The sequence below is a fragment of the Populus trichocarpa genome, chromosome 4 (genome assembly GCF_000002775.5).
Source record: "Populus trichocarpa isolate Nisqually-1 chromosome 4, P.trichocarpa_v4.1, whole genome shotgun sequence".
In the NCBI taxonomy this organism is placed as follows: Eukaryota; Viridiplantae; Streptophyta; class Magnoliopsida; order Malpighiales; family Salicaceae; genus Populus; species Populus trichocarpa.
Window position 1 is genome coordinate 20880446 of NC_037288.2, and position 12612 is coordinate 20893057.

General features: G+C 32.0%; 3 protein-coding genes across 3 annotated transcripts; all 3 read left to right on the forward strand.

Annotated features, from left to right (window-relative positions):
• Window positions 1–1854: 1854 nt before the first annotated feature.
• On the forward strand, window positions 1855–3597 carry LOC18098064 (60S ribosomal protein L30). Its single transcript, XM_006384685.3, has 5 exons — window positions 1855–2018; window positions 2136–2241; window positions 2539–2640; window positions 3237–3305; window positions 3391–3597. Exons 1-5 carry the CDS (start codon window positions 1998–2000, stop codon window positions 3429–3431), a joined length of 339 nt encoding a protein of 112 aa, XP_006384747.1. The 5' UTR covers window positions 1855–1997; the 3' UTR covers window positions 3432–3597.
• Window positions 3598–7783: 4186 nt separating this feature from the next.
• On the forward strand, window positions 7784–10337 carry LOC18098065 (uncharacterized). The gene is made up of 3 exons (XM_006384686.3): window positions 7784–8151; window positions 8780–9107; window positions 9933–10337. Exons 1-3 carry the CDS (start codon window positions 8004–8006, stop codon window positions 10141–10143), a joined length of 687 nt encoding a protein of 228 aa, XP_006384748.1. The 5' UTR covers window positions 7784–8003; the 3' UTR covers window positions 10144–10337.
• Window positions 10338–10531: 194 nt separating this feature from the next.
• Window positions 10532–11742, forward strand: LOC18098066 (glutathione S-transferase U9). Its single transcript, XM_006384687.3, has 2 exons — window positions 10532–11134; window positions 11225–11742. The coding sequence occupies exons 1-2, from the start codon at window positions 10814–10816 to the stop codon at window positions 11594–11596; spliced, it is 693 nt and encodes a 230-aa protein (XP_006384749.3). The 5' UTR covers window positions 10532–10813; the 3' UTR covers window positions 11597–11742.
• Window positions 11743–12612: the final 870 nt, after the last annotated feature.

Sequence of the window (12612 nt, forward strand, 5' to 3'; positions counted from 1 at the left end):
ATCATTGTCCCACATTAACCTTATTAGATAATAATTTCCACTCCATTAATTCCTATATTTTTTTTAGTTAATTATTTGTCCTTTTTTTAAAATGTAAATCAAAATACAGAAATTTACCCGAGAGTTACAGTAGATGAGAATAGAGCTTCGGGTGTGCCGGAGAGTAAAGTGTCAGTACATGCAGAATGATGAGTACAAATTGGTCGAACATAAGAAGGGGTATCTGAGGTACTAGGAACATGAGATGATAAAATATCAGAGTCCTCAGGAAAGGAATCTATACAAATAAAATTAGGTTTAGTCAAGCTATGAGTAATGGATGGAATAGAAAAGAAAGGTATATGCTAAAAAAAGACAACATGACGGGACACATAAAGTTTTTGAGTTATTGGATCAAAACAACGATACCCCTTTTTAATTTTACCATAACCCAAAAAGACACAAATAATAGATCATGTTTTGTAGTAGTAGCAGCAACAACTAACACTTTTAACTCATCCAAAATGTATTGTCCATTCTCCCTATGGCCTGTCCCAATCAACTTTTGATATTACAGATCATGTACACAACAAAAAGAAGATGAAAAAATGACTAAATAATTACTAGAATCACATAATTGACCAACAAAAACAAGATTCAATCTAAGTTTTGGAATAAGATAAACATTAGGGAGAGACAAGTGAGGTGTGACAACATAACCAACACTTGCTAAGGGTATGAGAGTGCCATCAATAATTATAACAAGAATGGAGGGCGAAGGGGGCACAAAGACAAAAGATAGAGAATATAAAGACATATGATGTGAAGCACCAGAATCCAAGACCTATTCAGAATGTGACATACTTAAGGAACTATGAGGCAATTGACCTACGGAAGAAGCGAGCATTGCTTGTGCCTACAAGAAGAGAAACTTCTGAAATTGCTCAGTCAAAGTACTATGATTGATGATAGAGCCTGATGAAGCTAATGTTGCAGTATTTGTGGTGTGATGGTTTATAAACCTGAGGTGGTTTATGAACATTAGATTGTGATCGTCTACTAGGTTTCCAAACTTGATTCTATTGTCTCAACTTGGGACACTGAGTTGAACTGTAAAAATAAATACAACCAAAGACACCACAACAAAAAAGATGAGAGATAGACAACGAGAATGATTATTGACTTCTTAGTTATTGTTTTGTTACTATTAATTTATTTCATTTATTTTGTTATTATCAGATATTAATCATCCATTTAAGTATAAATATAATATAAACGTCCTAAAAATAAAAAATCTCAAGGGTACTTCCATAATTTTATTAAAAATCACCATCAAGATCTCATGCACATTGATTTAACAAGTTTTATTGGTATAAGGATATGCTGGATAATTGCATAAAACTCAAGGTTACAACAAGGGTAGATAGATTCAAAAATATTTCACTTCTAACCTCCTAGTTTAAAATTTCTCAATGTCGCTCCTTTAATTTTATAGAAGCTCCAATATTATTCTAATAATAAAAAAGCATACTTCTTTTGCATTTGGTTTTTGAGTTTTTATACAAGTTTCCATACTATCTACTTTTTTCACCTTTTCTATTTTTTTAAAATAAAAAATCAAAATAAATTGAAAAATAATAAATCTTAATTGATTTTGCTAAATTATAAGGTCTAAATTATAACCAATTTTTTTAGTTGTTTTAAAAGCACAACAATTCCAAACAGACGAAAATCCAATACAAAAATCATACACGAAGGACTTAATTGATTCTCTTTGAACTATGAGGTTCTATGTGAGTTAATCACTAAACTATAGGGACCTTCACTGACGAAACATTTTTAAGGTCAACAAACAAAACCGGGTTTAAGTATCCCAAACCGTGTGTAAAATACCCCACATCCAACCAGATCCATTCCACAAAAGCCCTAGCCTCCTCTTTATATAAGTACACATTATTCCAGTGTTCCTCGCTGTGGTAAGCCCTATTTTCTCCGCCGAACTATCTCACATCACAACCATGGTGGCCGCCAAGAAAACTGTAAATCTTCATCTACACCTCATCCTCTCATGTTTTCCACTTTCTTACATAGAAAACCTTAAATATTTCGGTTTTTTTTTTCATCTTTTTTGATCGGTCTGTATGTTATTTTTGCAGAAGAAGACTCATGAGTCTATCAACAACAGACTAGCTCTTGTGATGAAGAGTGGAAAATACACTCTAGGGTACAAGACCGTGCTTAAATCTCTCAGAAACTCAAAGGGTAAGCACCCATTTTCCGTTTCTTTTACATGCTACTCTCTTTTTGTGATTTGGATTGTTTTGTTGTTGATCTGATAAATGGGGTCAGTGTCTCACTTGGTTAACGGGGTTAGTGTCTCGCTATTCTAAAATGGGTTCTGATTGATTAGTTATGTTATCTTGATCTGGCGGAGAAAGTTACGAGCTTTTGTTTTCGGATGGTTAATATGGGTGTAGCGTTGTGGTTGGTTTGATTTTTGCACTGTCTGTTTGTTTTCATATGTTGGAGATTTGTTAAGGTGTTTGTTTGTGTCTGCAGGGAAGCTTATAATCATCTCCAACAATTGCCCTCCTCTGAGAAAATCTGAGATTGAGTATTATGCTATGTTGGCGAAGGTTGGAGTTCACCACTACAACGGAAGTGAGTTTCCTGTCTTAATGCTCTATCATCTTTCTTGTTAATGTCAAGTTAGCATTAGCTTTAGAGCTTGCCTTTTGTATCCAGGGCTGATGTTTACTTGGAAATCTGGAATTATATTTTTTCCATCCTCATTCTGTAATCTAACGTTTGTCTTTTGGAATTGCCATTGCTAATATTTGGAATTCTGTAGCTTGATGTTCTCTTCAGTGCTTTTTTTTGTTGTTGGAAATTATGGTTTTAAGTTAATGAGTCTGAAGCGTAGTGCAGGACTCTAATTGATACCTTGCTACTTATTCTAATATCATAGCTCATCTGAAAGTCATGCAACATATGTATTTGAAATTGGTAGGTTAGTCTGCTGAATAATGCCATAACCATTAGAGTAGGATTTAATCGGTGTCTTTCATTTATGGTGTGTTCCTCCAATCCCTTTTCTGAAAGTATAGTTGCTACTTTTTTAACACCTGCAAATGGTATTTCTTGAATTCAAAACAGTTCGTGCTATCAAGTTTGGTCATGTTTGGTTATTTTCATTAAAATTCGCCTTTTGCTCTGTGGATCCTTTTCCTCATCATGTGAGTTTAATACTGTATCAGACAATGTCGACTTGGGCACTGCTTGTGGTAAATATTTCAGAGTGTGCTGCCTCAGCATTATTGATCCAGGTATATAGAATTGGCCTTTACTTTGATATTCAGAGACATATCCTGTTATTTCTACTGACTGTCAATTTCTTGTGTATTTTTCCAGGTGATTCTGATATCATTAAGAGCGTGCCTGGTGATCACTGATTCTGTTTCCAGGCAGTAGAATGTCTCGTTAGTTTGATACCTTTTTTTGTATTTTTGGAACTGGGTTTCAATCGAGAGCATTGTGTTATTGTTAGCAAGAACTATTTATCTGGAACTTGTATGCTGCTTTCGTAGCCATTTTATATGTACTAGATGTTTAAGTGAATCTCGTCGTGTACTTTATTTCCTTTTTGTGTTCATTTTTATTCCTTTTGTTGAATGTTTGTGGCTTCTTATATCTCAGAAGATGAGGTTATTGTTCCTGCAATGAGTAGATGCTGTGTCACACGTTCAATTTCTTTGATGCTTGGAGCGATAGAAGATGTTTTTCATTTTTTTAAGCAAAAAAGCACCTTCAAGCAAACACGCTCCAACAGGGTTGGAATGAGAGAAATTGTGAAAAAAAATAACACTGGACGGTTTCAATCTTCTTACGTTCCCTAGCAAATCATCTGGGTAAGTTGAGAGCAGACATGTTATGGTGTTATGGGCTGATTGCGGCTGGCTATATAGAGTAGCTTTTTTGTTCCAGGCCTTTGGCCCCTGTAACTTGTAAGCACAAAAAAATAAAGTTAAAAAACAAGAAAGCTATTGTGAGAGAGAGAGAAAAAAAAAAAACCTCCGAATGATGTAAAAACAAGACTGCTTCAGTGTATATGTTACTAGAAATGTAATATATATCTTTTAAATAGAGCTAAATTTCAGGGTGATCTACAAGACTAATTTTTGTGTTCAACAAACAATAGGAGATCTGAAAAGTAATCTTTTTTCTATAAAATGTTATGTGCAAAAAAAAAAAAAAAATGCATCCTAGAAGAATACCTAAAAAAATGGATTGAAAAAAAACAAAAAAAAAAACTATGATTATCATTTGGTCATTATCATTTTAATTGCCATTGTTTTTAATTTAAAATAAGCTATAACATTATAATTTTTTTATTCAATCTCACCCCCCACCATTTTTAATATATAAATAATCTATCAAATTACCAATTATTTTCAAATTTAGCCCCGATGATTCTTTTAATCTTTTAAATTTGATTTTTATTTTTTTAATTGCTATTTATTTGTTTGGAACCATTTTTACTCTTTTTTTTTCAAATTTTATCCTCCTTGGATTTTTTTTTCTATCAAATTTTATCCATTTTTTTTTTTGCTTTTGCAAGTTTTTTTATTAATATTTTTTCATTGATTTCATCCTTAAAAAATAAATTGATTGGTAATTAAGCTTTTCGACTGAATTCGAGTTTAGAATTTCACGAGTTGTGAGTTTTACAAATTAGATCACGTTTAGAAGGTTTGCTCGGGTTTGGATGTTTTTTTTCTCTTTTTTCAAGCTAATGTTTTCTTTTTTATATATATTTTTTTGTGGTTTTCCCTTTATTTACCTCTACCTTTTAATTCGACCCCTATTATTTTTTTAATCTATAAATAATCTATCAAATTACAAATATTTTTCAATTCCACCCCCTATGATTTTATAATCTTTCAAACTTGATCCTTATTTTTTTAAAATGTTGTTTATTTTGTTTGTGATCATTTTTAAAACTGTTTTTTTTTTTTTTGCAAAGTTCATCTTCCTCAGGTTTTTTTCTATCAAATTTTATCCTTATTCTTTATGTTGATTTTTTTTTGTTTTTGTGATTTTTCTTATTAATATGTTTTTCATCGATTTTATCATTCAAAATTAAATTGGTTGAAAATTAAGCATTTAGATTGAACTTGGGTTCAAAATTTCACGGGTTGCGAGTTTTAGAGATTAAACCAGGTTTATGTGACTAGTCCAAATATGCTTGTTTCCCCCTACCCGTGAGCTTATATATATATTATTTTTTTTAATCTTTAAATAATCTATCAAATTCTAATTTTTTTTCTCATTCATTTTGTTGCTTTTATAATTTTTTCTTTATTAGTATTTTTTCTTCAATTTCATCATTCAAAACTAAATTTGTAAAAAATCAAGTTTCTTGATTGAATCTAGATCCCATATTTCACGGATTGTAAGTTTTAGAGATTTGTCTAACCCCCCCTTTAAGCTAATTTTTCTTGCGAGTTTTGTTTGTTTATTTTTTGTGGTTTGTTTTTTTATTGGGTTAATTTCAATTTCATGATCATAATCACTAGTTTTAAAGGTTAACATAAATTCTTTTTTTTAATCAATCTATTTCATTTTCATTATTCAATTCTTTTTCATTTTTTTTTTGAATTATTTGATAAGCTAGGTATACTAGGTTTGGTTCTTTTATATTTATATTATTTTATTTTCAGTTTATTTATTTATTTATTGTGATTGTATTTTATTTTTTATTTTATTTAAATTATCCATTAAACCAATAACTAGAAATTAATTTAGTTTTACTCTAGTATTTGTCTTTTGATATGATCCACAACAAAGCACGGAAACAAATGTAGTTTCCTTTGACTGGTTCAATACAATTTTCTTTTGTTTACCCATCACTATTGGGGTGTTTGTTTGTCCGGAAAGTGGTTTCCTGAAAATTACTTCCCAAACTTTCCTGTGTTTGTTTGCCATTAAAAAAGTTGGTCAACGAAAAACACTTTCCTGTCAAAAAAAAATTTGGCTTTATTTCCAAGAAAGTGTTTTCCTTTTATTTTTTACGGAAAACATTTTCTAGAAGTTATGAAAAATTTAAAAATATTATATTATTTGCTGATTATATCAAATTTGGTCCTTAAACTTTTGATTGATACATATTTTGTTTGATTTTCTTTTTAATTTCAACCCTTCAAATTTGATTTTTATATTAACTCTAGTTCTCATTTTTTTATTGTTACTTACTTTTCTCTTATCAATTTTTTTATTGAATTTTTTTATATATCAAATTTGGTCCTCATTCTTTTGATTGTTACTTATTTTATTTGAAATAATTTATGTAATTGTAATTATTATTATTTTAATTTCATCATCTTTTAATTTTTTTATTTGTTAGATTTGATCTCTATTATTTTGATTGTTATTTATTTTATTTGAGATAATTTATGAAATTAGATTTTTTTCAATTTCATTCTCATTCAAATTTTTAATTTATAAAATTTGTTCCTCATTATTTTAATAAACTTGAAAGAAAATAAAACATTAATAAACTATTTTCCAGCTTATTTTTCATAGAGTGTGTTTGATATTGCGGTTGCTGTTGTGGTTTTAAAAAAATTGTTTTATAAAAAGTACTTTTAATTGAGGTTGGTTTGGAAAAATATATGTTTGGTTAAAACTGTGGTTGAAATTGAGGTTGGACAAAAAGTAGTTTAATGTGTTTAGTTAAAAAAATATTTTTCAAATTGAGGTTATAAAATAATTAAAAAATATTTTTAATTTAAATATTGTAGATTTAACTACTATTATTACATCATGAAATAAATAATATTGATATCAAAATTTGTTTATTATTCCATTAAACTATATGCAATGTCATCGCATACGAAATCTATCTAACAATGACTATATTTTTCATGGTTTCTTAAGCACGCAACAACAAAAACTGAATTTTTTGTTATGTCATCAAGCGATATCCTTCTAATTTTTTGAATAAACCACAATTAAAATAAAAATAAAAACTGAATTTTTTTAACTGGATCGGACCCGGCAAGAACATAATTAGAATTGCGATCAAATTCCATAAATGCTACGCCATCATGCGATATCCTTCTAATTTATGTAGTGTTATTAAATAATATTAAATACTAGTTTTTCGTGTAAAACTCAATTTTTTTTAAAAAATTTTACAATTTCATTACGTACAAAATTCATTCGACAAGAACTACAGTTTTCATGATTTTTTGAGCGTGCAATAAAATCAGATAAAATATTATCAGGAATAAAATTGAGATTACAGTACGAGTAAATTTAATTCACCTTAAACTAATTTTTTTAAAAAACAAAAAAAAATTGTTGTTCACGTTCACGTGAACAGTTCGAGTGAAATCAATTAACTGCATTGGTTTTTTTTTTTAAAAAAACTGTTCACGTGAACAGTGCGACAGTGGAGTCATTGAAAAATCACCACGAGAAGCAGCAAAATTCTGCTTCTCCAAACCTGTGGCATGACAGCAAAAATTGATGGGTCCTACCAAGAAAAATCATTTTTTTTTGTTACCAAACACTGATATATGTGGGTGCGGGTGAACCTCACCCCCAGCCACATTACCAAACAGCATCATAATATAATAAAATATTGAAAAATACTTTCCAACTTATTTTACATAATCCTATTAAATATCAAAAAATTATTTAAAACTCACTTAAAAAAAAAAAACAGCAACCAAACAAGCCTAGAATTTTAGATAATTATACACAATTATTTATTATTAACTACAACATTCGTCTTTTTTTTAGGTAAAAAGCAAACATCAAACCCCTTTTATTTTCCTTTCTCTTGGATCCTACGCTTCCCACATCTTCCAGCAGCGCAAATCCCACCTTCACCATTCTCCCCCATCTCCGCCACCACCACCTTCATCACTTATCAAAACTTACTGTTAAGTGAATGTAAGATCATTGATTGGTAAAAAAAAGGAGAACCCATTTGCGCAATCATACTAAACTAGTAAACAATGGAGAGCTTCAGTGCAGAAGATCTTTCAACGATTGGAGGAATCGCCACAGTTTCTCTTCTCCATTCTTTTATTCCAACACATTGGCTTCCTTTCTCCATTGTTGGGCGTGCCCAAAAATGGACTCTCTCTAGAACTCTCCTCGTCAGTATGTCCTCTCTCCCTCGCTCTTGCTTTACATTTCCGTTCAGATCCGGGCCCTTTTCGTCATATTCTTGAAAGAAAATAGAAAATTTGTGATTTTGAAGAACATATGAAGAAAAAGATTGAGACTTTAGCAATTTGTTGCAGCATTGCATGTTTAGTGCTTGGAATGGAATCTTTGCATGGAAATGTGATGTGAATTTGCTAAGTTGATTAGCTTGATCCACTAGTATTTAACTTTGTTGGTGTTTTCTGATGTGTTTTTAAGCTGGATGGTGTAAAAGTTTGAGTCTATTTGTCTAATTGGGTGGACATTAAATGCGTTCGTAAGTGCTTAAAAGTATAATATTGATGGGTTTTTTTGGTGACTTTTTACGTTTTGGTATCAGAATCATTGAAGAGCACTTAAAAAATGGATGCCTTTTTGGCTGATAAAGCACCTACAAACGCATTGCCAAACTATGTTTGAAAACTAGGTGCTACAATTGGTCATGCTGATGTTTAGGGATCAACGATATTGGTACCATACTAGATTGAGATTTGTATAGAAATCTCAAAAACTCATGCTTCTTAGGCTTATGATGGATTATGTTACAATATTAGTTATCGTTAGTTTTCGTTTCTCTTTGCAGCTGCATCTGGGGCAGTTTTGCATGTGCTATCCACTTCACTTCTTGGTATAACAGCAATCACCATGGCAAATACTATCGCTGGTGAAGAAACAGTTCACAAACTTGCTTCACTTTTGCTTATAGTTCTTGGTGGTTGTTATGTTATACTATTTCTGTCTGGGAAGGGAGGGCATAGTCATTCTCATAACCAGCCTATGGAGAAAATGGCTGTCGTTGGGCTCATTCTTGTTCCTGCATTATCTCCTTGCGCAACCACGCTTCCTGTTTTTCTTGCTGTTGGTAGTTCATCCTCCATGATGGTGCTTGCCATCATTGTGCTTCTATTCAGGTATCAGTAACATGTCCACCCTGCTCTTTGGTTGTTATTTTACCTATTTGATTATTTTGGAGTTTGTAATTAAATATGCCATGGTTCATAGGCAGAAAAAGAAAATCTGATCAATGAAACTGTACGTGCTCGCATGCTGGTTGCCATTTTTTTTCCACTCTCTCCCTTTCATGCTTTCTAATTTTATAATTGTGTCCAGAACAATTAAAACGAACATATACAGGTTTGATAGTAGCTCGCTTTTCTTTTTGTGACTTTCACTGGTATTAATGTCCAATCATCCGCTATCTGGTGCCGAATAAGTTCTCACTTGGTTTTATTTACTGCTCCTTGTATTTATTTCATGAAGAGTCCCAGAAACCAACCCTGCTAATTGAAATCATATTCGAATGGCTTATTGAGATTAAAACAGACTTGGGCACTAAAGTTTTTAGTTGAGCTGGTCCATTCATTAGAAGCAGGTACTTGAACTTGTGTTTGGTTTACTGGATTTCCTGTTTAACAAGCAATCTCAGTGGGTTCTCGATTTTGGTTGTTCAGTGCTCGATATATATAACTGCTTGACAAAAATAATAATAATAATAATCCTGGAAATGAATGTGAAAATTACCCCCCCTCAACTTCTTATCTGTTTAATCTGTGTAGAAAGGCTCATATTTGATTAATAAAAGAGCTAAATTTGGATAATTCAATCTCTTGTTTGTTGTGGCTGTACTGTTACACAATTGTCAGCACTGTAGGTTTAGGCTTGTTATTCTGTGACCATTATCAAGATCGATCCAAACTCAGTCATTTTACATTCAAACTCTCATTTTTCATTGGCAGCACTATAACTGTGATGACATCACTTGTGGCTCTATCATTCTACGGTGCCAGCCAGCTCAAGTTTCATTGGGTTGAGCGATATGACAAACTTCTTGTTGGTTCAGTTCTATGTATGGTAGGAATCCTGACGCTCATGTTTCATGATCACAATCACGAAGGACATGGAGGTTTCTCAGGGGAGCATTTGAATAGGAAAATCATCGGGCTTTGAGTTACGTTTCTTTTCCCTTGGTATGATGCTTTGAATGTATTATATCTACATATGTATCTTTATTGCTTTTTAGTTTTAGCCAAGAGGTGTCTATTTTTCGAGAGTCAACGGAACTCAAAGTGTACAGTGGTGAAATCAAGTCATAACATTTTGGCATGGAATACACTTTTGGAGAACATCAACTCCAGTTTTTATCTCCATGTTTAGCTGTCGCCTTCGCATCACTGTGGTTCTGACAGTATGTTCTTTGATGCTTGCCAATGGCCTGAGGAACATGCTTTACATAATATTGCTGACATACCCAGCGATATGAACCAGATCACTGCATTTGAAGGATTTGGTTTAGAGACCTTGTAGTTTGAGCTAACACAGGATTTCCCCCAACAGGAACCAAGGACATCAGCAAGAGCATGGACTCAAAAATTCTGGCTTTCAAGACCTTCACAAGGATATGGTATAATTCCAAAAAGGTCACCTCGTAAGCTATAACATCATAATGCAGCGGATACAAATCATCTTTTTATTCGCAGCATATCCACAAGCATACTGGATGATGTAAATAACAATGAAAAGTCAAAGCCGCACATATAGCTTATTTCACAAGGAAAAAAGAAAATAGAATAAATAAAGAAAAGCTAGAAACAATAACTCAGTAGAGAGAGAGGGAGAGATGGAAGAGGAACATAAAGTGAAGCTATATGGGATGTGGGCCAGCACTTACGTTAAGAGAGTGGAAGTAGCCCTAAGAGCTAAAGGCATAGCTTGTGAGTATATAGAAGAAGATTTAAGCAACAAAAGCCAAGCTCTCCTTCAATATGATCCAGTTCACAATGAGGTCCCTGTACTTGTTCACAATGGAAAGCCAATTACAGAGTCATCCATCATCTTAGAATATATTGATGAAACATGGAAACAAGCTCCTCGCCTCTTGCCTGATGATCCTTATCAAAGAGCTAAAGTTCGCTTCTGGGCTAGTTTTATCCAACAACAGGTGAAAGATCACAATAATATTGTTGCTTGTTTATATTTTCTTCCTGTGTTTTGGTCTATGTAATGAAATGTTAAGATCTTGAGACTGCAGTTGTTTGAGGGAGTCAGTCAGGTGATCACAAGGGGCGGGGAAGCACAAGAGAAGGCAATCGGTGAGCTTCTTGAGAAAATGAACATATTTGAAGAGGAAATGAAGAAACTTTTGCCCAATGGAGTCTCAGTTATTGAAGTCCAGAATCTAGGGCTCCTGGACATTCTGGTGGGTGCAGTATTTAGCCCCTACAAAGCTCAAGAGGAAGTCGCTGGTGTCCAAATTCTAGACCCAGAAAAAAACCCACTGATACTTTCTTGGGTCACTGCCTGGAACCAGTTAACTACAGTTCAAGAGTTGCTGCCTCCTCATGACAAGATTGTAGGCCTGCTTCAATTTGTGAGAAAAACTGCTCTTGGATCTTCTGGTTAGCAAGGTCATTAGGGCGTTCCTCCATGGTTAGGAGGTTTGGAACTGGCATTTCTTTAAATTTTTAATTTTTTTTTTATGTTTTTGAATTATTTTGATTTGTAAAATAATATTTTTTTAAAAATAAAAATTTTATTTTAATATATTTTTAAGTAAAAAATATTTCCAAACACTTAAAAGGCTCCTGGGACTAAATAAACTAGTCTTTCCTTTTTCTTTCATCGGAGCAGTACAAGAAATTTGCCTGCAGAATAGGAAAAGTACATGCCAATTCCTGAGAATCTGATACTGAAAAAACTTTTGCCTAATCTAATTAACATCAACTACCTTAAAAAGATACCATGATCTCATGTTTTTTATTTTCCTTGTAATAGTTGGATCAGCACGCCTTCAAAAATTACCCCGGCGTGATCTTTTCTATAAAAATTATCTTTATATGATCCAGCTGAATTAACCAACGTAAAGACATCTTAACCGACAAATAAATTAAAAAAAAATTAAGAATAAAATTAAAAAAATAAAAATAAAAGTGAAATAAAAAAATTTCAACCCAATTTTTTATTTATTTATTTTAGATTTAAAATTAAAATGTGTATAAGTTGTCTCGATGTGATTTAATCGATTTGACTAGTTTAAAGATAAGTAGAACAAATAGTTAAAAAAATTTGAAGATAAAATTAATTATAAAAAGATCAAGTTGACTAAAAAATTTTTTTTTACCTAACTTCTTGCTTAGCCGAATTTAAAATTAAATCGTGTAAAAATTATTTTAATATGATCCAATTAATTTGACCGATTTAAAAGTAGCCCGAATAAGTGTTAATAAAAGTATGGGAATGAAATTAAAAAAAAAAACAAAATATAATGGAGGAATGGAAAAAATAGGGGTAATTGATAAAAAAAACACCACTTGTGAAGCTCCATATCAATTCTTAACTGGCAGTTTTAGAGTCTGTTTGAAATTGTAGTAGCGGTTGCGGTTTAAAGTGTTTTTCGTTTAGAAATGTATCAAAATGATG